General features: G+C 46.1%; 1 protein-coding gene across 3 annotated transcripts in view; it reads right to left on the bottom strand.

The window, feature by feature from the left end:
• LOC126995369 (monocarboxylate transporter 1-like) overlaps positions 1 to 26,342 on the bottom strand; it is a 74,545-nt gene that overhangs the window by 30,198 nt on the left and 18,005 nt on the right. The window contains exons 2-3 of one of the 3 annotated variants that reach the window (XM_050854863.1): positions 11,693 to 11,779; positions 6,743 to 7,010 (exon numbers count right to left, since the gene is read on the bottom strand). The exons of 1 other annotated variant lie outside the window; for it this stretch is intronic. In XM_050854863.1, coding sequence (XP_050710820.1) covers positions 6,743 to 7,010; positions 11,693 to 11,770 — 346 coding nt within the window. In that variant the 5' untranslated portion in view covers positions 11,771 to 11,779. The remainder of the gene's footprint in view (positions 1 to 6,742; positions 7,011 to 11,692; positions 11,780 to 26,342) is intronic. One more of the 3 variants, XM_050854864.1, reaches the window with a different exon arrangement.

Raw genomic sequence — 26,342 nt, 5'->3', positions numbered from 1 at the left:
GAGTCTGGCACCAGTCTTTGCTTTCTAAACTGCCCTCTTTCGGATTCTATCCCTCTCTCTGTTCCTTTATCTCCAATTTCCTTTCCGGCCGTTCTATCTCTGCGATGGTAGACGGTCATTGCTCTTCCCCTAAACCTATCAACAGTGATGTTCCACAGGGCTCTGTCCTATCACCCATTCTCTTCCTGTTATTCATCAATGATCTTCTTTCCATAACAAACAGTTTTGTCCACTCGTACGCCGACGACTCCACTCTGCATTATTCAACTTCTTTCAATAGAAGACCATCAAAACAGGAAGTACACAACTCCAGACTGGAGGCTGCAGAACGCTTAACCTCAGACCTTGCTATCATTTCCGATTGGGGCAGAAGGAACCTTGTGTCCTTCAGTGCCTCAAAAACTTAATTTCTCCACCTATCAACTCGACACAATCTTCCAAACACCTATCCCCTATTCTTCGACAACACTCATCTGTCACCTTCTTCAACACTAAACATCCTCGGTCCAGCGTTGCCAAATTATCGTACTCAGCGCATTGCATTTTTGTAGTTTCTGACCGATAACTATAGCAAAAGAGAACGAAACCCATCAATAGTTAACAGTTTTAACGCTAACTTTAATTTCCTATCGTTATTTGTGTGGTTAGGACAGTCTTGGAGCCTAAAAATGATAAATGCAATGTTCAGTGTACGACAATTTGGCAACGTTGCCTCGGTCTATCCTTAACTCAAAATCTCAACTGGAAATTTCATATCTCCTCTCTTGCTAAATCAGCTTCCTCGAGGTTGGGCGTTCTGTATCGTCTCCGCCAGTTCTTCTCCCCTGCGCAGTTGCTATACATATACAGGGGCCTTGTCCGCCCTCGTATGGAGTACGCATCTCACGTGTGGGGGGGCTCCACCCACACAGCTCTTCTGGACAGAGTGGAGACTAAGGCTCTTCGTCTCATCAGCTCTCCTCGTCCTACTAATAGTCTTCTACCTCTTAAATTCCGCCGCGATGTTGCCTCTCTTTCTATCTTCTATCGATATTTCCACGCTGACTGCTCTTCTGAACTTGCTAACTGCATGCCTCCCCCCCCTCCCGCGGCCCCGCTGCACACGACTTTCTACTCATGCTCATCCCTATACTGTCCAAACCCCTTATGCAAGAGTTAACCAGCATCTTCACTCTTTCATACCTCACGCTGGTAAACTCTTGAACAATCTTCCTTCATCTGTATTTCCTCCTGCCTACGACTTGAACACTTTCAAGAGGAGGGTATCAGGACATCTCTCCTCCCGAATTTTACCTTGCTTTTGGCCACCTCTTCTGATTCTTTTATGGGAGCAGCGATTAGCGGGCTTTTTTTTTTTTTATTATTGTTTTCTTTTTTGTGTGCCCTTGAGCTGCCTCCTTTGTTGTAAAAAAAAAAAAATTAATGGCTTTCAAGGTAACTCACAATTTTGTCTCTAATTATGCTCTCAAGTAGCTTACCTACAACTGAAATTAGACTAATGGGTCTGTAATTACCTGGTATTTTTTTTCTCTTTCCTTAAAAATTGGTGTCACGTTAACCTTTTTCCAATCCGAAGGGACGATGCCTTGTCGCAAGGACATATTGAATACGGTTGTGAGGGAGGAGAGTATTTCGCTCTTTGTTTCTTTAAGCAGTATAGGATATTACTTTATCGGGTCCGGGACTTTTATTTGTTTTAAGTGATTGGAGAGCTTTAAGGACTTCATCGGTTGTTATTTCAAAATTAGGCAATGCATGCTCGAGATTTACATTAGTACTGGTGTTGGTGGTAGTGGGAGGAAGACTATTAGTATTAAACACCGAGGAAAAGTAATTGTTTAAGAGGTTTGCAATGTGTTGGCTGTCAGTCACTAGTGCACCGTCGCTGTTTGTTAAAGGTCTAATTCCACTTCTGATCGCCTTTCTGTTGTTTATGTAACTGAAGAAAGATTTCGGATTATTTTTACAGTTGGCTGCAATATTTTCTTCATATCTACGCTTTGCCTGACATACTAATCTTTTTACTCGTCGCCTAGCATCATTATAATGTCTAATGTTTTCGGGCGTGCTTTATTCTTTCTTTAACCTGTAAGAAAATTTTCTCTCCTTGACTGAGTGTTTAATTTCGCTATTAAACAAAGGTGGGCTTTTATTAGTGTTATTTCGCTTCTCGCACATGGGGACGAACGTGTTCTGCTGAGTGAGTAAATGATTTGTAAAGCTTAGCCAGGCTTCCTCTACATTGCCGTCATCTGATAGTTGTATTTCTGTTAGTTTTTGTCGGATATATATATATATATATATATATATATATATATATATATATATATATATATATATATATATATATATATATATATATATATATATATATATATATATATATATATATTAGATATATATATATATATATATATATATATATAGAGAGAGAGAGAGAGAGAGAGAGAGAGAGAGAGAGAGAGAGAGAGAGAGAGAGAGATTTACATAGATTTACATAGAAAATCAGACCACACAGACCCCATGGTCCAGACTTGGTGGTCTGTCCTTAAACCTAAGTGATTTTACATTAATCAGAAGACTCCAAAACGTTTAATTTCTACTCTAGTTGATATTACGTTGAAGGAAGTGACGGTCGAGCTTATGTTTTACTGAGTCAATCGTGTTACACTGGACCACTGATGAAGTGAGCTTATTCCATTCTCGCACTACAACGTTGGTGAAGAAAATTTGGTGCAGTCTGAATTTACTTGTCTACATCTGAGTTTTACGCCATTGTTCCTCGTGCGCAAAGTGTCATCGATCATAAACAATGTTGATCTGTCTACATTCGTGAAACCATTAAGTATTTTAAAACATTCGATCAGTTTTCCTCGGAGGCGACGTTTCTCAAGAGAGAACATGTTAAGGGTAGAAAGCCTTTCTTCGTAGGATTTGTTGCGCAAGGAAGGTATAATTTTCGTTGCCCGACGCTGAACACCTTCTAATTTAGCAATATCCTTTGCATGGTTTTGAGACCAAAACTGTACCGCATATTCCAAGAGCGGTCTGACTAAACTGTTGTAGAGCGAGTATTACATCTTTATTCTTAAATAAAAAGTTTCTTTTAATGAAGCCCAACATTCTGTTCGCTTTATTTGCTGCATCGATGCATTGCTGTGAGAATTTGAGGTTTGACGCGATTTTGACCCCCAAGTCCTTGACGCATTGAACGCTTTTGAGTTTATCGCCGCGCATTTCGTAATCAAACTTTTTATTCCTCGTTCCAACTTGAAGGACCTGGCACTTGTCTACGTTAAAGGGCATCTACCATCTATCCTACCAAGCTGAAATTTTGTGCAAATCCTCTTGGAGGCTTTGCCTGTCTTCGTCAGTGAGAACCGAGTTACCAATCTTTGTGTCGTCTGCAAATTTACTAATGCGGTTATTGAGTCCAACATCCACGTCGTTGATGTAAATAATGAAGAGCACTGGGCCAAGAACCGAGCCCTGAGGACGCCACTAGTGACAGGCGCCCACTCTGAGTTAAATCCGTCAATCACTACTCTTTGTTGTCTGTTGCTCAACCAATTCGCGATCCATTGGTTTACCTGACCGTCAATACCTATTTGTTTTAATTTGTAAAGTAATTTATGATGCGGGACTTTATCAAACGCTTTCTGAAATCAAGATAGACTACGTCCAGTGATTTGGTTACGTCATAAACAGTGAAGAGGTCGTTATAAAGGTTAATAGATTTGATAGGCAGGATCTTTTGTTTCGGAAGCCATGTTGTGAGTCCCCAATTAATGAGTGGCTTTCAAGGTAACTCACAATTTTGTCTCTAATTATGCCCTCAAGTAGCTTACCTACAACCGAAGTTAGACTAATGGGCCTGTAATTACCTGGTACTTTTTGTCTCCTTTCTTAAAAATCGGTGTCACGTTAGCCTTTTTCCAATCTGAAGGGACAATGCCTTGTCGCAAGGACATATTGAATACGGTTGTGAGGAGGAGAGTATTTCGCTCTTTGTTTCTTTCAGCAGAGTTGGATATACTTTATCAGGTCCAGGACTTTTATTTGTTTTAAGTGATTTGAGGGCTTTAAGGACTTCATCGGGTTTTATTTCAAAGTTAGACAATGCATGCTCGGGATTTACATTAGTACTGGTGTTGTTGGTGGTGGTGGAGGACTGTTATTATTAAACACCGAGGAAAAGTAATTATTTAATAGGTTTGCAACGTGTTGGCTGTCAGTCACTAGTGCACCGTCGCTGTTTATTAAAGGTCCAATTCCACTTCTGATCGCCTTTCTGTTGTTTATGTAACTGAAGAAGGATTTCGGATTATTTTTACAGTTGGCTGCAATATTTTCTTCATATCTACGCTTTGCCTGATGCACTAATCTTTTTACTCGTCGCCTTGCATCATTGTAAAGTCTAATGTTTTCGGGCGTGCTTTGGTCTTTCTTTAACCTGTAAGACAATTTTCTCTCCTTGACTGAGTGTTTAATTTCGCTATTAAACCAAGGTGGACTTTTATTAGTGTTAATTCGCTTCTCGCACAAGGGGACAAATGTGTCCTGCTGACACAGAGAGAGAGAGAGAGAGAGAGAGAGAGAGAGAGAGAGAGAGAGAGAGAGAGAGAGAGAGAGAGAGTCTAACTTGGGTTTTTATCGCACTTGTCACCCTTTTGAATGGTTTGTTCTCCTTATCATCCTGTTTTCTCGCAAGGACTACCAAGTGACGTCATTATCATCATCGTAATCATCAGCACCATCCTGTACATCGAACCACTGTCTCCTTGCACTGTGGCACTGAGGCAGACTGAGCGCGAGGGCGCAAAGGCGCAAAGCAGCGGCCTGGATTTAATTAATGATTTATCTGAAAATGTGACTGAGGTAGAAGGAAGGGAAACAAATATACATATATAATACAATGACATGTAAAACTGTTACTCAACGGAATAATGAGTAGGGGGGATCATGGAACATTGATATCATATAGTGACCAATATTTAAAAATATTTTACATAGGACTGCATCATATCTTATTTCTTGCTAAGTCAGTTTCATTGAGGTAAGGCGTTCTGTATAGTCTCGACCAGTTTATTTTTCCTCCTCTCAAATGCTATCCATATAATGCTACAAGGGTCTTGTCCGTCCTCGTATGAATTTACTATGAAATATGCATATTCGTGTGTGTTAAGGGGGTGGGGCTGCAAACATATATCCGTTTCGGACAGTCAAAGCTAGGCTCTTCGTCTCACCAGCTCCCCTCCTCTTACTGATAGTCTTTGATTTTTTCAGTTCTGCCGCACTGTTGCCTCTCTTTGGGGAGACGGTGGCTGAGTGGTTAGCGTAACGGCTCCGCGTCCAGGAGGACGCGGGTTTCCTGGACGCGGGTTGGAGTACTACCCGCCGCCACAGTTAGGATTTTTCAGTCACGGCCGAGTGGCCTAAAACTACCCACATGCTGTCCTGTAGACCACCTACCAAACCGGATTCTCTCTCTAAAAAAAGAGGCTCAAAGATGATTGTGCTCGGGGGGCAGCATGAGCTAAGCAAGATGGCGCCACTATAAACACTTGCCTGCGCCATAACGGACTGGGGCCGATCATCAGGCTGAGTGGTTAGCGTGATGGCCCAGCGTTCAGGAGCTCCAGGAGGGACGCGGATTCGAATCCTGGCCGCCGCACAGCTGAAGTTTTTCAGTCACTGCCGAGTGACCTAAGACTACACACATGCTGGCCTGAAGACCACCCATCAACCTGGGCTCTAGATAACCTCTCCTAAGAGAGGCTCAAAGATGAGTTCCGGGGGGCAGCATGAGCCAACACAAGATGGCGCCACTATCAACACTCGTCTGCGCCAGAACGGGTTGGGCCGACCATCAGGCCCCACCGGGAAGAAGCCTTGGGCCGACCATCAGGATCCATCGGGAAGAAGCCTACCGGTGAAATAGGCCACGACGTAAAAAAAAAAAAAAAGAAAAGAAAGAAAGAAATACTAGTGCCATAGGCAGAAACGCAAAAAAAAAAAAAAAAAAAAAAAAAAAAATCTCCAAGTGGTATTTTCATGCTGACTGCTCTTCTGAGATTGTTAATTGCATGCCGCCACCCCTTTCGCTGCCACGCTGCGCACGACTTTATGCTCTCGGTCATCCCTGTATTATTCAAATCCCTTATGCAAGAGTTGACCAGCATCTTCATTCTTTCATCACTGTCGTTGGTATGATCTGAAACACCCTTCCTTCGTCTGTATTTTTTTCCTGCCTACGACTTGAACTCTTCCATGAGGCCCCGAAATTGACCCCCTCTTTTGGCCAATCAAAAAATTCTATTTACCTTTACAGGATCAGCGCTCAGAGGATTTTATTTTTGTTTGCTGCTGTTTGCTTCTGTCTTACACACACACACACACACACACACACACACACTCTGATAGCTAAGTCGGTTAAGGCGCTGCGCTGCCAGGCTTCGCGGCGTGGTAGGCAGAGGTTCGAGCCCCGCTCAGGCCGATTTTTTTCCGCTAACTAGGAGTGGTTACTGTTCCCCCATGAGCAAGGGGGATGGGGTGTGTGGTGTGTGAGGTCCTGACAGTACTCAAAGATCGACTAATAAGCCTTGTTTTAATCAGGAGGGTACTTGCTGGCGATTGTGAGTCCAACTCGTGATCAGGCCGTGGTGAAATACACACACACACACACACACACACACACACACACACACACACACACACACACACACACACACACACATCTCACCTACGAGAGCGAAGAACACGGACAGGGCCCACAAGGAGTCCACAAAGACAAGGGCGAGGGCGCAAACAGTCGCAAGGCCACAGCCAACCAAGCTGACGCGCCTGAAGCCAAATTCCTTAGTTAGTGGCCCCGTGAACACCCCGATGGCGTTCCATAAAAAGATATGAAGGTTGAAGATCCAAGCGATGGTGGTGGAGGAGGCGCCGCGGGACAGGAGAAAATCAGAGAAGAGGATGGAGTAGCCGAAGGAAAACATGGTGAGAGGCATCTGTAAAGGAGAAACTTGGTGACAAGAAAACGGAAATAACAAGAGAGCAACGCTATTATGGTGAAAAAAAAAAACTATTCCAAAATTATGAATTGTCTACCATATTGCCCCCAAATTATTTTTAAGGTGGCCGCCAATGTTCAATATCTCAGTTTTTAGGGCCGGAGCACCTCCCAATCCTCTAAAGTTACCCACTGAAAGCACACATTATCCGGCCCGGACCATGTCCTACACACTTTTTTGGTACCGTATCACTCATGATCTGCCCTCAAGGCACTGGTGGGTTTTTCCATATGGTCATTGTCAGTCCGAGCTTAATCTATTTGCCATCATTCAGTGATTTTTTTTTATCAGTTTGAGATGTTCAATTGTATATTCAGTGAGTAAGTGTATCAATCAATCAATCAATCAATGGGGGCAAAAGGGGGTGGGGGTGGGGGGGGGAGGCGCATCGCCCCGTCCACCCTAAAAACGTCAAGTCCGGGGGTTCCTTCGGGCAAGTCCTCATGCAGGTCCCCTTCCCATCCTGAGTACCTCCCCGCAGAATCTATCGACTTGCTCAAGCCACGAACTCCGTGGGGGTCGCCTTGACCTCCTTCACTCAGGGTTATCTCTTACACAGACAACCTGATGGGATAAATGTGTTTAGCTGAGTGAGTAAATGATTTTTAAAGTTTAGCCAGGCTTCATCTACGTTTCTACTTCATCTACGCAGAAAACACACGGAGACACCAGAATACTGTGCCTCGAAGCACTGAAGACAAGAAGGACATTTCTGTCCTATACACCAACGCGCGGAACTTAATACCCAAAAGGGATGAGTTACTTGCCTACGTTGACGTAGAAAGACCGGACGTGATTGCCATCACCGAAACGTGGGCCACCTCTGACCACCTGATGACCGAATTCTCAATTCCGGGATACGAGAGCTTCTACAAAAACATACTTCACAAGAAAGGAGGAGGTGTTATATGTTACGTCAAGAACAAATACCCGGCCGTGAAAATATCCAAAGAGGACTCAGAGAAATATGACTCTGTATATATTGAACTGGAGACTAGCAAGCGCAACAAAATAACGATTGGAACCGTTTACAGACCTCCAAAACAACAAGCAGCGGACGACGAAGCGTTATACGAGGAAATTCACACCATAACACAAAACAAACAGTCAGTCATTATCGGGGACTTTAACTGTTCCAACATTGACTGGACCACAATGATTGGAGATCGGGAGGGTAACAGACTGCTCGAAATGTTAGAGGACACTTTTCTAACTCAGATTGTTACCCAACCGACAAGGGAAAATAACTTACTAGACCTAGTACTCGTGAGTGATTCCGATCTCACACGTGAATGTCAGGTCGGCGAATAACTGGATGGTTGCGACCATCACCTGATTCGCCTAAAGATCAGAACAGACCATGAACTCACCGAAAACACGTCCAGGATTCCAGACTACAAAAGAGCCAATTTTAATCTCGCTCGTGAGCTGCTAACCCAGACACCTTGGGAACCCATGAACCTCACTCCTGTGGACGGCGCGTGGAACGGTTTCAAGAACAAACTCCTAGAGGTAGAGAGAACAACTGTTCCCATGAAGACTAGGAGAACAAATAATGCCACAAGCCCACCATGGATGACTACCCAAGTTCGACAGGCGATTAATTTAAAGAAGAGAAAATACAACTTGCTAAAGGACAACAGCACTGACGAGGCTTGCGAACAGTACCATCAAAGCCTCAGAGCTTGCAGAACTCTCATACGCCAGCGTAAACGCGACTATGAAAAGCAGATTGCGCGCGAAGCCAAGTCCAACCCGAAAAAGTTCTTCACGTATATAAGAACCAAAAAGAAGACAAAAAGCAATATCGATCCCCTAAAAGATGAAAGTGACGTACTAACACAGGACAGCAGACAAATGGTCGAAATCCTAAACAGAAACTTCGCGTCTGTGTTCACGGTCGAGAACACCCAGTCCGTACCCGAGAGCCCTAACCCACCGATGGGAATCACTCCCCTAGAAATTGGCCCAATCGACGAACGGGATGTGAAAAAGTACCTAGACAAACTCGAGACAAACAAGTCCACCGGACCCGACGACTTGTCACCCAGGCTGCTCAAGGAACTCAAGCAGCAAATCCTCAAGCCACTCACTGCCATTACATCAACAATCTGTCACTACAACAAAACAAAGTTCCGAAAGACTGGAAACAAGCGAACGTAACACCGATCTTCAAAAAGGGAGACAAAAGCGTGGCCCTAAACTACAGACCAATCAGCTTGACCTCAGTGGCCGGAAAATTCCTCGAGAAGATCATCAGAGACAAACTCGTTAGGTTCCTTGAAGACAACATCATTTCCGATGCTCAGCACGGTTTCAGGAACAAACGCTCATGCTTAACCAATTTACTGGACTTCTTCCAAGGTATCTATGAAAACTGGTATAATCATATCCCCAGTGATGTTATATATCTAGACTTTCAAAAAGCCTTTGACAAAGTGCCACATGAAAGACTCCTCAAGAAACTCAAGTCGGCGGGGTTAGGCGACAACCTGACAGCGTGGATCAAAGACTGGCTCACTGGAAGAAAACAACGAGTTGTACTCAACGGACAGGCCTCCGAGTGGCTCCCGGTCACAAGTGGAGTGCCACAGGGGTCAGTGCTGGGACCCATACTCTTCATCATATATATATCAACGACCTAGAGCTTAGATTAAAATCCAATCTTTCAAAATTTGCCGACGACACAAAGGTGGGTGGGAAGGCCCTCACAACGGCAGACTGCGAAATTATCCAAAGAGACCTGGACCTGATCACTCGGTGGTCGGAAAAATGGCAGATGTCCTTCAACACTACCAAATGTAAAGTAATGCATATCGGATTCAGAAACAACAATCACACATACCACATGGGTGGCGAACCACTGCATGTAGTGCAAGAGGAAAGAGACCTCGGGGTCACCATCAGCAGTGACTTGAAACAAACAAAACACTGCAAGTCCGCCTGTAAGAAAGCCAATACAATGCTTGGGTTCATATCGAGGAACTTCGAATACAAGACACCGGGAGTTATGTTATCCTTGTATAATTCGCTGGTGAGGCCACACCTGGAATACGCCGTGCAATTCTGGTCTCCAAATTACAGGAAAGACATTGAATTACTTGAGAGAGTACAGCGCCGCGCCATGAAGATGATACCATCACTGAGGACGAAGCCCTATGAAGAGCGACTCGAGCGACTCAACCTCTTCACGTTGGAAAAGAGACGACTGCGGGGAGACATGATACAAGTCTTTAAGTACCTGAACAAGGTCAGCAACGTTGATCACTCAAAACTCTTCACGCTACAAACTAACCTGAGAACAAGAAACAACGGAAAAACAATTCAAGCAAAGCGATGCCATACCGACATAGGCAGGAGTTATTTCTCGAATAGGGTTGTTCGCCACTGGAACAGCCTCCCTGCAGAAGTGGTTAGCGCAGAGAGCATCAACTCATTCAAGAAACGCATTGATCGCCACTTTGCTGCAACGGGAGTGAACTGAACGTATCCAAGAGTAGGTACACAAGTGCTTTAATCCTTCCCTGCAAGCCACTCCTATGGCAAACGGATTGATTAAATCACTGAACGCAGGCAGCCTAGTAATGAGCCAACAGGCTTTCTGCCGCTTGCTAGTCCATGTTTCCATGTTTCCATGTTTCAATCATCTGATAGTTGTAGTTCTGTTAGTTTTTTGTCGGATTTCTACGAAATATGCTCTTTTGAAATTGGGCACCATTACTTTATTTTCAGTCACTGTTGTTTGAGTTCTAAGGTCGACGCGCACTAATCTATGATCGCAAGAATTGAAATGTTCTCCTACCGTAACATTACTGACTAGTTTATCTTGGTTCGCAATAACAAGGTCTAGTACGTTAATTTGTCGAGTTGGTTCAGTAACCATTTGGATTAGATAATTACCTTCTAAAAATTCGATCACTATGTGACTTGCCTTCTGTACCCGACAGTCAGTATGAAGGAGATTAAAATCGCCTAATATAAATGAGTCCCTATTATTAAGTGACTGTCTTAAAACACAGGACATTTCAACATCATCTTCGAATGATTGCCGCGGAGGCCTGTAGGTGACGGATATATTTAGATTAATTTTTATAAGATTTACTCGCACGCACAAATGTTCAACGTTACTGTCCCTTGGTGTCCTGTCAGTGGGTTGCAAATAGCTTTTGACGTAAAGGGCGACACCACCACCTCTGAGAGAGAGAGAGAGAGAGAGAGAGAGAGAGAGAGAGAGAGAGAGAGAGAGAGAGAGAGAGAGAGAGAGAGAGAGAGAGAGAGAGAGAGAGAGAGAGAGAGAGAAGATAAATGTTTGTAAAACATGAATGAAGACAGAGATAAGTAAATTAAACACAATACCTACAAAAGGAAGAAAAAAAAAACTGATAAACTGAACAAGCCGGGAGTAAAGGAGGAAGGATAATATAATGAATAGATGATCATCAACACAGGTACAACAATGAATTGAAAAGAGGTTTTTAACTCTGGCTGCCTTTGGACAGCTATAGATACTGTGGTTACTTATCAAGAGTTAATTGTACTGATATGACCGTTTCAATATAACCAGAAGCAAATATGAGACATTATACCTATAGTGTGTGTGTGTGTGTGTGTGTGTTTACCATGATAAAGAAACAGCCAACCATCACCATCCACCCCCAACCTCCGTCAGGTTGTCTGGCCCTTCTCTTCATCTCCATCTTCTTTATCTGTAATCAATCAATCAATCAATCAGTATGGGCATACGGTAGGGGGCACATGGCCTCACCCACCCCACGACGCCAAGTCCAGGGGTCAGTCCGGGACGCATAAAATTAAAGTCTCCTCAGAGCGAGATAAATGCGCCGTTCCACGAGCCAGCGGCCGCCCTCGCTCCGACCCCGTCCCTTGTGATTGGCTCTCTTGTCCCGTGGGTGTCCTTGTTGCACGGACACCTTTCGCTCGCCCTGCACAAAGTTAGAGGAGACTTCAATCTTATGCCACAGAGGCACAGAGCATCCAAAAAACCACCGAAGAAAGACCAAAGATGGCCTACTAAAATGCTCCTCTCCCAAAACAACATCTCTGTATCTAATGTCACCGTTCCCAGATCGAGAGATAGATTCGCCGTGATTACTACACAAGAGGCCGAGCTAGATTCCATCTCCAACCAAAAAAGTGGCATGGGAAAGAATGCAAGAAGCCAACTGTGAACACCATTTATTATAGATCACATTCACAAATTTCACCCTAACCATTCCATCTAGATAACATTCAAGCTCAAGCAAGTGAAGCAACACTAAAACGTACATAAACTCCGACATGCGTCGCCGCACAATAGCCTCCCACGTTCATTTGAGAAAACGGTTAAAAGCAAGAAAACGGAAGGGATGACGAACTGCAATAATGACCTGCGGCTCGCCCTTTATGCAAGTAAGAATGTGACATGCAATATTGTTGTCCAATAGTATGCATCATGCGGGGTAGCCTAGTATTAAACACATTATGGTGGGTGACAATGAAAAAAGAAAGAAGTCTCTGGGTGATCCAGAGCATGAGATTCTCTGAACATCAACCAAGAGAAGATATGGAGACGAAAATTGAAGTAACAGATTCTTCAAGAAGTAGCCATCAAGAATGCGAATCACTTAATGAAGTCTCAATGGAGATTGATATTCCTCAGAGCAATGAATCTTCTGTTAGTTTAAAGAATGAGGCTCAGTCTGTGCCACATATTCTGATAGAAGCAATAGAAACTCTGGGCAATGAAAGAACTATCTTGGCCCTAAAAAAGCTGAAGGAGCGTCTCCAATCCACGAAAACTTCAAATCAGCTTAACAGCTTGATTTTTTGCTTAAATGTACTAAATGTAAAGAAAGGTGGATGTGGCCGTGGAAGAATTCCATGCCAGCCATTTCCATCTCAAGAAGAGGACCGGGTGTGTCAAGAGGAGCTACAGCTTTATTAAAAGGACGAAGACCCGCAGGTGTCGTGTCTAACACGAAGCGCCCCCGCAGCATGGCTCAAAATGTTCTTAACAATGTTGCACATGCTAAATCACGTGGCACAGGACACTAAGGTCCATATTCTAAAACTAGTAATGTTATCCTATGTTTGTTTGTACATTACTTGTAAAGTGAATGAGGAATTTTCTTTTAGGAAGTAGTTGGGCCTCTTGAGACATAGTTTCTGGGCAGTGAGATTCTATAATTGTTATCTGTGCTTCTAAAAGTGTTTTCTATGTCAAAAATGCAATGTTAAATACTTCATTTATGAAGCTCAAAGGCATATATAGGTAGTCTTTATAATATATATATATATATATATATATATATATATATATATATATATATATATATATATATATATATATATATATATATATATATATATATATATATATGGAAACGCCGGGGCGGCGGTCCAGCTGGGGCCTATCTGGGGCCCCTGTCAAGGACCCCTGGCTGCCGCAGGAGGTTGGGGAGCCAACGGAGCCGCTTCCTTGGGTCCAGCTGGCGCCGGAGTCGGACCCATTCACCCCACCTGGCGGCCTCCCTCACCCCCTCCCTCTCCTCCATGCCAGCCGGCTCGCAGGCCACGTGGTCCGCTCTCTTTCCCCATGCAGCCCCTTAGCTTCCCGCCGTTCGGAGAGGCAGCGGCGAGAGGTGGCAACGTCGTGCGCGGAGGAACAAGAAGCGTCACATGTGCTGGCGGCGGGTGCCGGGGTGGCGAACTGGCGGGGCTCCTGGCAAGGGACCCTGAAGCCTGGTGGCGTCGTGGCGGAGCCGGTGGAGGCTGCAGGAGGCTGCGGAGCAATCGGAGCCGCTCCCTTGGGTCCAGCTGGTGCTGGAGTCGGACCCATTCACCCCGCTTCGTGGCCTCTCTCACCGCCTCCCTCTCCGCCATGCTGGCCGGCTTGCAGCCCACGTGGTCCGCCGTCTCCCCCCTGCGGCCCCTCAGTCTCCCGGCGCTCAGGGAGGCTTAAGCCAGCGGAGCACGACGGGAAGCTGGCATGGGAGGCCCAGTTCGATATGTCAGCTGCTGCCCAGGGCTTGGGCGACGCTGAGGAGGCGCTGTTGCGGGGCTCAGTGGACGAGCCAGCCTCAGCCAGGCCGCTTGGCGGTGGGCGCCGAAAGGACCTTGGGGCGGCCTGACATGCTGGGCGCCACACGACTCCAGGACGCGCAACAGAGGCTGTGTGGCGTCACGGGGCACTGTGTGCAGTCCAAGGGCCCAGTGGAGGTTCGTATCGGCGTGGGCAGCGCTGTGGAGCGCCGGCCGGTGGACGTCGCCGATCGAGACGAGCCGTGCGTGTTGAGCCTCGACTACCTGACGCAGGGCGAGGATGGTGCCGACCTTGAACGGAAGCTGAAGAGGCTGCGCGGACAGGCGCCTTTGCTTTTGGAGGTTGGCTGTGCAAAGGTAGTCGCGGCTGAGCGACTGCACCTTGCCCCGGGGATGGAGGCCAGGGTCTGGTGTTGCCGGTCGAGCGCGGTGCCAGCGGAAGGCACAGTGGAGTCCACGGAGGGCCTGCAGCTGGCTGATGGTGTGGCAGCCGGACAGTCTCGAAGGAGCGGGGGAGGAGTCAGTCACGGTGTTGGTGGCTAACTCCGACGAGGCTCGGAAAGTACCCGCTGGTGCCAAGCTGTGTACCTGTGAGGAGGTGGAACGACAGGAGGAGGCGCCGGGGAGCGCGGAGTCGGCCGCTGTGAGGCCGCTACCCGACTTCCTGGTGGATTTGGCGCACCGGAGCGCCGCTCACCTGACGGAGGCACAGACGGAGGTGTGCCACACCCTGGCTGGGTGCGCGGAAGTGTTCAGCGGGGGTGGTTTGGACCTTCCATGACCTCCGGGGCCGGATGGCGAAGGTAAAGATGAAGGCAGCGTCGAGGAAGGCGAGCCCGGAAGGTCTCCATGGCTCGTGCGGGGGCTGTGGCGAGAAGAGGCACAGGCGTAGTCGGTGCCCGGGGGAGCGAGGGACGCGTTCCCTCGACCGACTGAGCTCCAAAGCCCTCCAGCCTCGCTGTAAGGATTGTGGCCAGTCTGGCCACCGCTCGAGCGCCTGCCCCAGGCCCAGGGACGCGGCGCGGGCGGGAAACGTGGACGGGCTGGAGAAGGGGGCCGATTTCCAGCCGTCTCCCGTCCTCGGGCCCCGCCTTTTGTAAGCTGCCACCGCCTGACCAGCGCGTTGCCAGTGGGAGGATTAGCAGATGTAGCCACGTCGCGTGACAGTGGACACCGGGGCTGAGGAGTCCTCGGCGCGGCCTGACACGGGGTAGTGTGTGCTGCTCGGGGGGCCAGTGGAGGATTGTGCCGGCGTGGGCAGCGCGGTGGAGCGGCTGCCGGTGGACGTCGCCGGGCGTGGAAGAGCCGTGTTTGCTGGCCCTCGACTACCTGACGCAGGCCAAGGCTTGTGGTGGCCTCGGACGGGAGCTGGAGAGGGTAACCCGACAGGTGCCCGTTGCTCCCGGTGCTCCTTTGCTTGGCTGCGTGGGGAGGTAGTCACGGCCGGGCGAGGGCACCTTGCCCCAAGGGTGGAGGCCAGGAGCCGGTGTCGACTGTCCCGAGCGTTGCGTGGAGCGGATGGCGTGGAAGAGCCCACTGAGGACTGGCAGCTGGTCGACGGTGTGGCTGACAGGCGGATCCCCTGGGGGCGCGAGAGGAGACTGTGGAGGACGTGGTGGAGGACTGATTAATGTGTATTCCATGTAATTTTGTGTGTTGCATGTTGGGGCAGTCGGGTCGACTGCTTCTGTAAGAGGGGGATATTGTTATGCCAGGGGGGTATATTTTTGGGGTATGTGTTGTTTGTGTGGGGGTGCTAGTTTGGGGCGCGGAGGACTGGTGATGGCCGGCGGCGTGGGGTGCATCGCGGCGGCCGGGCCGGGAGCCGCCGGGCGTGCCGCGGGGCAGGGGAGAGAGATTCGAGCTGCGAGAGGCGAGAGACGTGCTACCCGCTTGTCTCCGTGCCCCTGTGTGTCTTGCTCACTTTTGTGAGCCCTGTGCTGTGTCCGTGCCCCCCTTCTGAGTTCTGGGAGTTACTGTGCCTTGTAAACCAGTGTTCTGTACGTGTTGGAGCTGTTCAGTAAAGTAGAAAGCCTTCACTTTGAGCCTCTTTGCCCTGCCTTATCCGCTCGTGGTGTGTTGGCGGCCCTCGGGAGTGTCGGCGTGGTGTGTCTTGCTGTTCTGGAGTGTTCGCGACCCGTGTGTGGTGGTCTGGGGATGAGGCACACCACCTGCCCGTGCTGTGGAGTGAGGTGTGCGGGCCGGTGGTGTAATATATATATATATATATATATATATATATATATATATATATATATATATATCTATATATATATATATATATATATATATATATATATATATATGGGATTCAGCCGGTTCGCACCGATTCGCGAGAACCTGTTCATGGAATTTCTTTAATCCCGAGAACCGGTTGTTACTGTTAGCTTAAATCAGGGGTACTCAATTTTTCCCCCATGAACACCTTTTACTTATCACTTATTTTGGTAAACCCTCCATAGATCTGTTACTGGCTTTTGATAGTAAAAAACACGACTAAAACCAAATTTCATGTCGGGTCAAGCCGAACACGGGTTCAAGACGAAAGTGGCATCACCGATTCGAACGAGAGCACCGTTACAAAGGCTACACCGACAGCAACCACTGCCAGCTGGTTTTGTTTACCTGAATTACTTCCCCTTCACGGCAACCAGCTGTCATCCCCCTCACCTGTGTCTTCCTCTGATAATCTCACAGGACTTCCCCAGGGCTCATAATGATCTTCAGATCTTTGCGGCCCTGACAACAACAACAACAACAACAATAACAACATTTCTGCAGACACCACTGTAGCTGGTAGGATTTTTTTTTTTTATGCTGTAGCTATTATTTTCTGTAGTCACGCATCACAATATATGGAAAGGTGATCTTAAATATGTCAAGATCACTTTGATAACCGTTTGAATCTATAAATATGCCATATATAGGCATAGGGCCGAGACAAAATATTTGGGGTAGGCGGTGGCCGAACTGGTAGCGTACTGGACCCACATTCGCCGCGTGATGGACGACGCGGGTTCGAATCCTCACGCTACCACTCGGATTTTTCAGTCACCGCCGAGTGGCTTAAAACTACCCACATGCTGTCCTGAAGACCACCCATCAACCCGGACTCTAGAGGAAGCCGTCCAAGCGAATCAAGAACGAGTTCCGGGGGGCAGCATGAGCCAATGCAAGATGGCGCCACTATAAAACACTCGCCTGCGCCAGAACGGGCTGGGCCGACCATCAGGCCCCACCTGGAAGAAGCCTTGGGCCGACCATCAGGCCCCACCGGGAAGATGCCTACCGGCGCAATAGTCAACAACGTAAAAAAAAAAAAAAAGCCCAATAGACTTTTGATGCATTCTGATCAACCATGTAGTTATTGAAAACATTGTCGTGGTGATGGATGGGGTCAAATAGAATAAAAAGTGGCAGAGGCAAGGCTGACATGACGAAAACAAAATATTTATTGAAAATAGAATGTGCATGGATTTAACAATATATGATAATAATAGTGTTACAAATAATAATATCCTGTGATTCCGCAAACTGTACAGAAGGCAAAAAATATTATCAACACTATTGCAGTCAGATCTGCCGAGGCAGAAAGTGACTTTTCAAGAATGAACATTATATACACAGATAGGAGAAGCCGCCTTTTAGTGGAAAATGTAGCAAACTTGATGACAATTAATCTTATTGGTCTCCCATTAGATTCATGGGATGCCTTTCATTTTGTCAAAAAATGGCTTAGAAAAAAAAAACAGTGCTGATGACAACAGGGTGAAAAAAAAAAGGCTAAAGACTATGATGACAATTAAGTGGCTATTTGGAATTTTTTTACAATGAAAGATCACGAATAAAAGACTTAAGCTAAAGCATTTTCCTTATTATTTTTCCTTTTCAAAAAGGTAACATGTAATGTAAATGCAGTATTCAAACACATGTCAACTATAAACTGATATTACCCCTCACAAGTAAAGGTTGCTTAATAATATGCAGCAAAAAAAAAAAAAAAAAAAAAAAAAAAGCATTACTAATAAACTAATTATAAAAAATTTGAAGCACAGAAAATATATATTTCATAATTGCAAACAGTTGTTATAAAAATGTTAGCACAATATTATCACAACTGGTAATAGTCTAATGAATAACATTTGCAACTACTCAAACATTTTAATAGTCATTAAGCATATACTGTCTGCTCAGTATTAATTATGCTTTAAGCATTATTTGGACTTTTTTTTTAAAGTTGGAAAAATAACTAAAATCAATAATTTGACTTGCTAGACTGTAGCGTGTGGCAACCCAAAGATCAATCTTTGCACTTACATCGGGCCAACCAGCATGGTTTGCTTATAGAGACTGTGATAGTGAGAAGTCCTGTTGTTAGCGAGTCCTGGAGTGAGAGAACCTGTTCTTAAAAAAAAAAATGAATCCCACCACTGTATATATATATATATATATATATATATATATATATATATATATATATATATATATATATATATATATATATATATATATATATTATAAAGAGTACCTATATGCCATTGAGTCCCGCGCTGACCTTCCTTTGGTTAAGAGGTGGACTTCTTTGCTCCGCTGCTGTGTAGTGCCAACTTGCTTTTTCATCTGCTTTTGTGGTGTGCTTTGAGGTGTTCTGTGCTTCTGGGTACTTGCTGGAGGACTACACAATCAGGAGGATTACCACTACCTACATACTCCAGACCGCTAAGTGTTCTGATTTAGTATTTACGTAATTAGATAGTGATCCACAGTTACTTCTAGTCCACGTGTATTAAGCTTCCCACACCTACACTAATTTCAACACTTTCACGCGAACCCAGTGCTACACGGTTTTGTGATGTTTTTGTGTTTTCTTTTCCTTTTAGTATTAGGATACTTTACTGTTTTGTGATAACAGAACACGTGAATCAGGCGCGCCTAGCTTCGTTAATTTATAAGTCGTGTGTGTTAGATTCCATACAAAACGCTAGATAATTCACCTTTCCACGCAAACCTAGTGAACACAGTTATTATCTTACTTACGTATGTGATTTCTCAATATTATAATATAGGCACGTGTTACGTCTTGGTAGGTAGAAAAAACAACGCCTTATTTTTTATCAAGACACACCTTTTTTTCCCATGGGATTTGACCTGATTGCGACCTGACGATCTGACAGTAGCTGCTGACTTTGCTATTGTTTTGTTTCGCCTTAGCAGGTAGAAAAAAGCGCGCCCTTTTTCTTAAATACACATTTTTTCCCCAGAAATTTGACCTGACGACCTCACCGCAGCTGCGGACTTTGTTATTGTCTTGTCGCGCCAATTGTTTTCGTCTTGCCTCGCCCATATATTCACCATGCCGTCTCCTCTCAAGCGTTGTTCCGGGAGTGGGCTCCGCATGGCCAAGCAGTACTCTCTTTCCGAAGATTATTTTAGGTTCTGCGTTAAGACTCCGGATCAGAGGATCATAGAGTTACATAATAGGGTTACGACTCTCGCCGCCAAGGTAGACTCATTACTTAGTGCAGCAGGTACTGCCCCGCCTCCTCCTCTTCCCCTTCCTCCTCGTCCTCTTCCCCTCCATCACCAGCTTTGGTATTCTCTCCTCTCACACAGCAGCCCCTCCCATCCTCCTCCTCCTCCTCCCCCCCTTCCTCTTCCGTCCCCCCTCTCCCCCCTCCCCACCCCCCCCTCCTCCTCGTCCGTCCCTCCCTCCCTCACCTCAGTCTCCTCCCTCTCACCCTCCCTTTCCCCTCTCCCCCCTCTCAACCCTTGGTCACCTATCCCTCACCTTCCCTTTCACCCTTCCCTCCTCCTTCTCCTCGTCCTCCGCCTCCTCGTCCGTTCCTCCCACCCACAACTCAGCCTCCCCTCCCTCCTCTCCCCCTACACCCACCCGTTCCCCACTGTCAGCCTACCTTTATCCTCCTACCAACCCGTTTCTTGCAGACTCCTTACGTTCTTATGTTCTTATGTTCTCTTCCTTCTCCTCCCCCTCCTCCTCCTCACCCCATCCTCCTCCTCCTCCCCAACCTCCTCCTCTTCCTTTCCCTCTTCCTTCTCCTCCTCCTCTCAACCCATCACACCTTCCACAATTTTTCCTCGTTCTTCACAGCAGGTCTCTCCCCACCTTTCCCGCTCTCCCCTCCCCCCTTGACCCACCCCTCCTTCTGGTCCCTCTCCTGACCGCCGGGTGCAGGTTGTTGGTGATAGTCAGGTGCGTTATGTTGACAGGTATTTTTGCTCCAAGGATAAGAACAGGACAAGGGTGTGTTTCCCAGGGGCAGGGGTGGGCCATATATCAGACAGGATTGAGGCGTGTACGGCAAGCGAGGGATCGAACCCCATTGTCTTCCTCAGCTGTGGCGGAAACAACGTTTCCCGTGTGCCAAGCGAGGACCTTCTCCGGCGTTTTAGAAAATTGTTAGGTAGGATACGAGACGCTGGTGGGTCGTCAGTAGTTTGTGGCGTCCTGCCGAGGAGGGGCGTTGGCGATGGATGGCTGTCCAGGGCGATAGCAGTGAACAGCAGACTTGCTGAACACTGCGAGCGCAATGGGTGGCTGTTCGTTGACAATTGGGACCTCTTCTTTGGCAACGACGCCATCTACGCCCGGGACGGGATACATTTGACGTTCAAGGATGTTGAGGCTCTCTCAGACTCCCTTGAGCGAGCACTTAGTACCCTGAGGGATTTTTTAGTGTAGACGAGGGGAGGAGGAGTAATGGGAGAGGACATCTAGCTCAAAATACAACCAGGCAGCTTAGTAGTGATTATAGGGGAGTAACAGAGGGCGGGCTAAGAATCTTCTTTATATATACTAACGGCAGGCTTAGAAACAAGATAGACATACTAAGGGGTGAAGCTTGTGTAGAAAATTTTGACATGATAGCAATCACTGAAACATGGATAGACACTGCCAATAGAAATTTTAGATCGGAATTTGAAATAACGGGTTATCAGCTGTTTCACAAAGACAGAAGGGGAAGAAGGGGAGGTGGAGTTGCGCTATATGTTAAAAACTCACTTAAATGTTCAGTTAACAGTTCAGTTAAAACTAACATGGATTCAGAATCAGTTTGAGTGGACTTTTACAAAGGGAAAGAAAAACTATCTCTAGGGGTTCTGTATAGGCCACCCAACCTTAATAGGCAGGGCACGAGTATACTACTACAAGAGATTGGCAGGGCGAGTACGAGTAAAAATGTCTGCGTAATGGGGGACTTTGATAATAAGAATATAGACTGGGAAGACCTAGTGCGTCATGTTGACAGGTATTTTTGCTCCAAGGATAAGAACAGGACGAGGGTGTGTTTCCCAGGGGCACGGGTGGGCCATATATCAGACATGATAGAGGCGTGTATGGCAAGCGAGGGATCGAACCCCATTGTCTTCCTCAGCTGTGGCGGAAACGACGTTTCCCGTGTGCCAAGCTGGAAGCCGAGGATTTTCTTGAAGTTATACAAAATAATTTCCTTAAGCAGGTAGTTACTGAGTCTACCAGAGGAGATAACATATTAGACTTAGTCCTAACTAATAATGGAAACTTGCTACGTGAGTTGGAGGTGGGCGGAGAGTTAGGAAATAGTGACCACAGAACGATTCGTTTTAGCTTAGATTGGGTGATAACCCGCGACCCGCGAACCAAACCCAGTGTTAGTGCCAGATTTTAGAAGAGCAAATTACGAGGGGCTTCGAAGACATCTTGAAGGGGTAAACTGGGAAAATTTAGGGATTCATGAGGGCCAGAACTGTGGGTTGGAGAGCCAGGAGAACCAGGTAGAAATGTCTTACAATAATTTCGTTAGAGTAATAGTAGAGGGGCAAGGACAGCATATACCACAGCGAACACTTAGAAAAGAAAACTATGACCCTAAGTGGATGACTCGTGGACTAAAACACGAGATAGGGTTAAAGAAGGGAATTTATCAGAAAATAAAGATTGGTGAAACACAGTCGGTATGTCGAACTATCTAGATGAATGAAGAAAAACACCAGGGTAGCAAAAAGGAAATATGAGATTAAAGTAGCAAATGAGGCGAAAAGTAATCCTAAGGGCTTCTTTCAGATGTATAGAACAAAAAACAAGGGAGAAAATTGGACCGCTAAAAACAATCACAGGCGAGCTAGTGGAAAATTACGAAAATATGAGCACATTGTTGAACGACTACTTCCTTTCAGTATTCACACAAGAGGATCGAACGACTATTCCGGAAAGGGTTCAGGGTGTACGAGGGCGGGGATGGCGATAAATTGAGGGATATAATCATAGATAAGCTTAAGAAGAATAAGTCGCCAGGTCCTGACGGGGTATTTCCGAGGGTATTAAAGGAATGCAGGGATGTACTCAGTGACCCACTAACCGACATCTTTAAGATGTCGGTAAATACTGGTTATGTGCCCAGCCTATGGAAAGTAGCTAATATGACGCCGGTTTTTAAAAAAAGGGGGACAGGTGAGCTGCTGCAAACTATCGCCCAAGTAGCTTAACATCGGTTATAGGCAAGATGCTGGAGTCCATGACAGCCGGGAACATTCGGGAGCATCTAGAGAAACATAGCTTAATTCACGACTCGCATCATGGGTTCACGAAAGATAGGTCATGCCTCACCAATCTCTTGTCCTTCTACAATGAATTATTTGAGGCGGTAGACAGAGATGAGAATTATGATGTAATCTATCTTAACTTTAGTAAAGCGTTTGACAAAGTTCCTCACCAACGACTGTTGCTTAAATTACAGGCTCACGGAGTAGAGGGTAACGTTTTGAACTGGGTCAAGGAGTGGCTTAGCAATAGGAAGCAAAGCGTGCAAATCAATGGTAAAAGATCTGACTGGGGTTGTATTACGAGTGGGGTCCAACAAGGTTCGGTAGTAGGTCCACTTTTGTTTATCATTTATATCAGTGACTTAGATACAGGAATTAGTAGTGATGTCAGTAAGTTTGCAGATGATACCAAGATCGGTAGAGTAATTGAGTCTGATCAGGAAGCTAGTATTCTCCAGGATGAACTAAACAGATTGTATGACTGGGCGGATAAATGGCAGATGGAGTTCAATGTAGGAAAGTGCAGTATTCTGAGTGTAGGTAGGAACAACCCCTCACATAACTATTGCTTAAATGACACTCTCATAAGCAGGTCTGGGTGCGAGAGGGATTTAGGGGTCTTAGTGAGCTCTGATCTCCGTCCAAGGGCACATTGCATTCAAGCTAGAAATCGAGCAAACAGGGTACTGGGATTTATTTCAAGGAGCGTAAGCAACAGAAGCGCTGAAGTCTTCCTCAAACTATATTTAGCATTAGTTAGACCTCATCTTGATTATGCGGTTTAGTTCTGGTCACCTTACTATAGAATGGATATAAAAATGTTAGAATCGGTGCAGAGGAGGATGAATAAGATGATTCAGGGGATAAGAAACTTGCCATACGAGGAAAAACTCAAACAGTTAAACTTGCATTCTCTAGAAAGGCGAAGGGTGCGTGGAAACATGATCGAGGTTTATAAATGGATAAAGGGCTTTAATAAGGGGGATCTTCATAAGGTTTTGTTGGTAAGAGAACCGGGTAGGACACGTAGTAATGGGTTTACACTGGATAAATTCAGTTTCAACAGGGACATTGGCAAAAATTGGTTTACTAACAGAGTGGTGGATGAGTGGAATAGGCTGAGCAGCCATGTGGTGAGTGCCAATACAATTGTCACATTCAAAAATAGATTAGACAAATTCATGGACAGTGATATTAGGTGGGGTTAGATTCACGGGAGCTTAGGTTCAAAGGAGCTGCCTTGTACAGGCCTATCGGCCTCTTGCAGACTCCTACGTACTTATGTTCTTATGTAATACAGGTCAGTCAACAAACCAATAGACCTTGCAGGAATCCCTCGGAGCCGCAGGAGATTCCAGAGTGCCTCGCGATGCACTGAAACAAACACGTTCTTGAGATCGACATAGGCAGCAAGCATCAATCAACCCTGTCGAAACTCACGTCGGCGCTCCACCAGTACACGAAGCGCTATGATACGGTCATTTGTTGACTTACCAGGCTTGAACCCAGATTGCTCAGGTCTCAGAAGCTTTAGCAGTTGGCTGCGAATCCGCATCACTAATAGGTGGGCAAGCACCTTGCCTGGCACACTGAGCAGTGTATACCACGGTAGTTGTTGCAGTCCTGACGCTCCAGAGAAGGACGACCAAACCTCTCTTCCATTCAGGAGGAATGGTAATAGGCGCACGTAACATTACCAAATGTGGGGTACAAACTTGGTGGAGGGACTGTTTATGTGCCTCGAGCAACGGTAGTGAGCTAAAGAGTAGCCTATCCGGATTTTTTATTTTTATGTATAAATGATCCACGAGACATCCTAGAGTTAAATTAATATATGTGCTTATCTTTGTATACATTCATACACACACTGGTAATATTTCTATGGTGTCTGATTCACTTAATTGAGTGAAATTCTTTTGTGATAAACAGTCACAAATTCGTGTCACTAGTAAAACTGAAAATGGTTATGTAAGTTATTCTTCCATGAAATATATATAAATAGATAAATGTGAAAGATCACGAAGTCACAGTAAGTGACATCACCTGCTTTGCGCAGTAAAAATATGCTTATTAATGGAATCTGATATCCGCAAAATGGTGTGCGTTGCTACCTCGGGCCCCAGTTGTCGTATAAAATATGAACGTATATTTATATTATTGTTCTGTTGTTTATTCAATATTTTGTTCAAGAAAAAAATATTCATAATTTTCGTTAGCTTTTGGTTATAAGGATTCTTTACGAAATACAGTTATAACAGTATCGCCTACTAGTTAGGAAACGTACTGAATCCTGGATCGGCTATGGTGCCTATGATTGCCTATTGCCATACGGCAGTCAAGACCGCATGCAACCCGTAGATCATGGCCTCACCTCCAGCTTTGAGCAGCTCCGCACTGGTGTTACAGATACCTGGTGCCTTTCCAATCCTCAACTTTGCCAAAGCCTCTGTGACCTCGTCAAGAGAGGGTGGGCTTTCGTCGATGGGTGGATCGGCATCCGCCACCTGCAACCCAGTAACTGAAATCTGCCCACTTGGAGGGTTCGGCGCGTACAACTGCTCAAAGTATTCAGCCTAACGAGCCCTCTGCCTATCCATGTCCGACACAAGGCAGTCATCAGTTGTTTAGATAGCGCTCACCTGAGAGGGAGACTTGGAGCAGAGCTTGGTAAGCAGGTCGGAGGTGATTTGTATTTAAATTGCCCTCGACTTCCTCAGCGAGACCTCTGACGTACCTCTCATTGCCTCTCCTCAGGAGAGCTCTAGTCCTATGCGACAAAGCCCTATATTAAATTGGTACCGATTCCCAGCAAGTCAAGCAGCGTGACTCTCATCGATATTCTCTAGCGTCTCTGCCGAGGCAAATCCACGCTTAGATCTCAGGCGCTTTCCAATGCACTCCTTGGCAACTCGAAGAGTCTCACGTTTGAAGATATCCCACAGTTCTATTGCTTCCTCAAGGGCGCTGAGCACACTGAACTGATTTGAGACTGTCACTGCATACTCCTGAGCACATGCTAGGTCTTTCAGCCTCTCGAACTGGAACAAAGTATTGTTGTATCTCGAGATTCTTCGTGACCTGACATGAAGCTTGAATGTTGCAATAACAAGCCTATATTCAGTTGAAAACAACTCAGCACTCCGGAAAATCCTGCAGTTCTGAAGAATCCTCTAACGAGTACTTCCTGCCGGCATTGCTATTCCAAGTCCAGTGGTGCAGCTCTGGTCTCTGGCACCAAGAGCCCGCAATTCTCAACATCCTGGGTCTTGCAAAATTCAGGAGGAGAGAGCTGTTGATGTTTCTGGTATCAGAACCATGGGGACCAACACATAGCTCGTAGCTAACCTTGTCAGTGCCAGTCGTAGCATTGAAGTCGCCCAGGACAATGAATGTGGGGGGCACTGGTTTAATACGGAGTTGAGTTTGGCGTAGAACATCTCCTTCTCTTCAATTTCACACATCTCGATAGGAGCATACACTGCAACAAGAGACATGAAGCCCAATGTGTGCTTCAGTCTCACTCGCATTATGCGCTCATCAACCGGAGTAACCTCAATCACAAATGGCTGCAGTTGGCTGGAGATGCCCATAACTACCCCTTAAGACGGAAGCCATTGCTCATGCCGAGCCAGTAGTATGTGTACCCCCCCCCCCCCTACACACACACACACACCTCACTGATCT

Source organism: Eriocheir sinensis, chromosome 8 (assembly GCF_024679095.1).
Source record: "Eriocheir sinensis breed Jianghai 21 chromosome 8, ASM2467909v1, whole genome shotgun sequence".
NCBI classification, from domain to species: domain Eukaryota; kingdom Metazoa; phylum Arthropoda; class Malacostraca; order Decapoda; family Varunidae; genus Eriocheir; species Eriocheir sinensis.
This window is presented reverse-complemented; position numbering and strand designations above follow the sequence as displayed.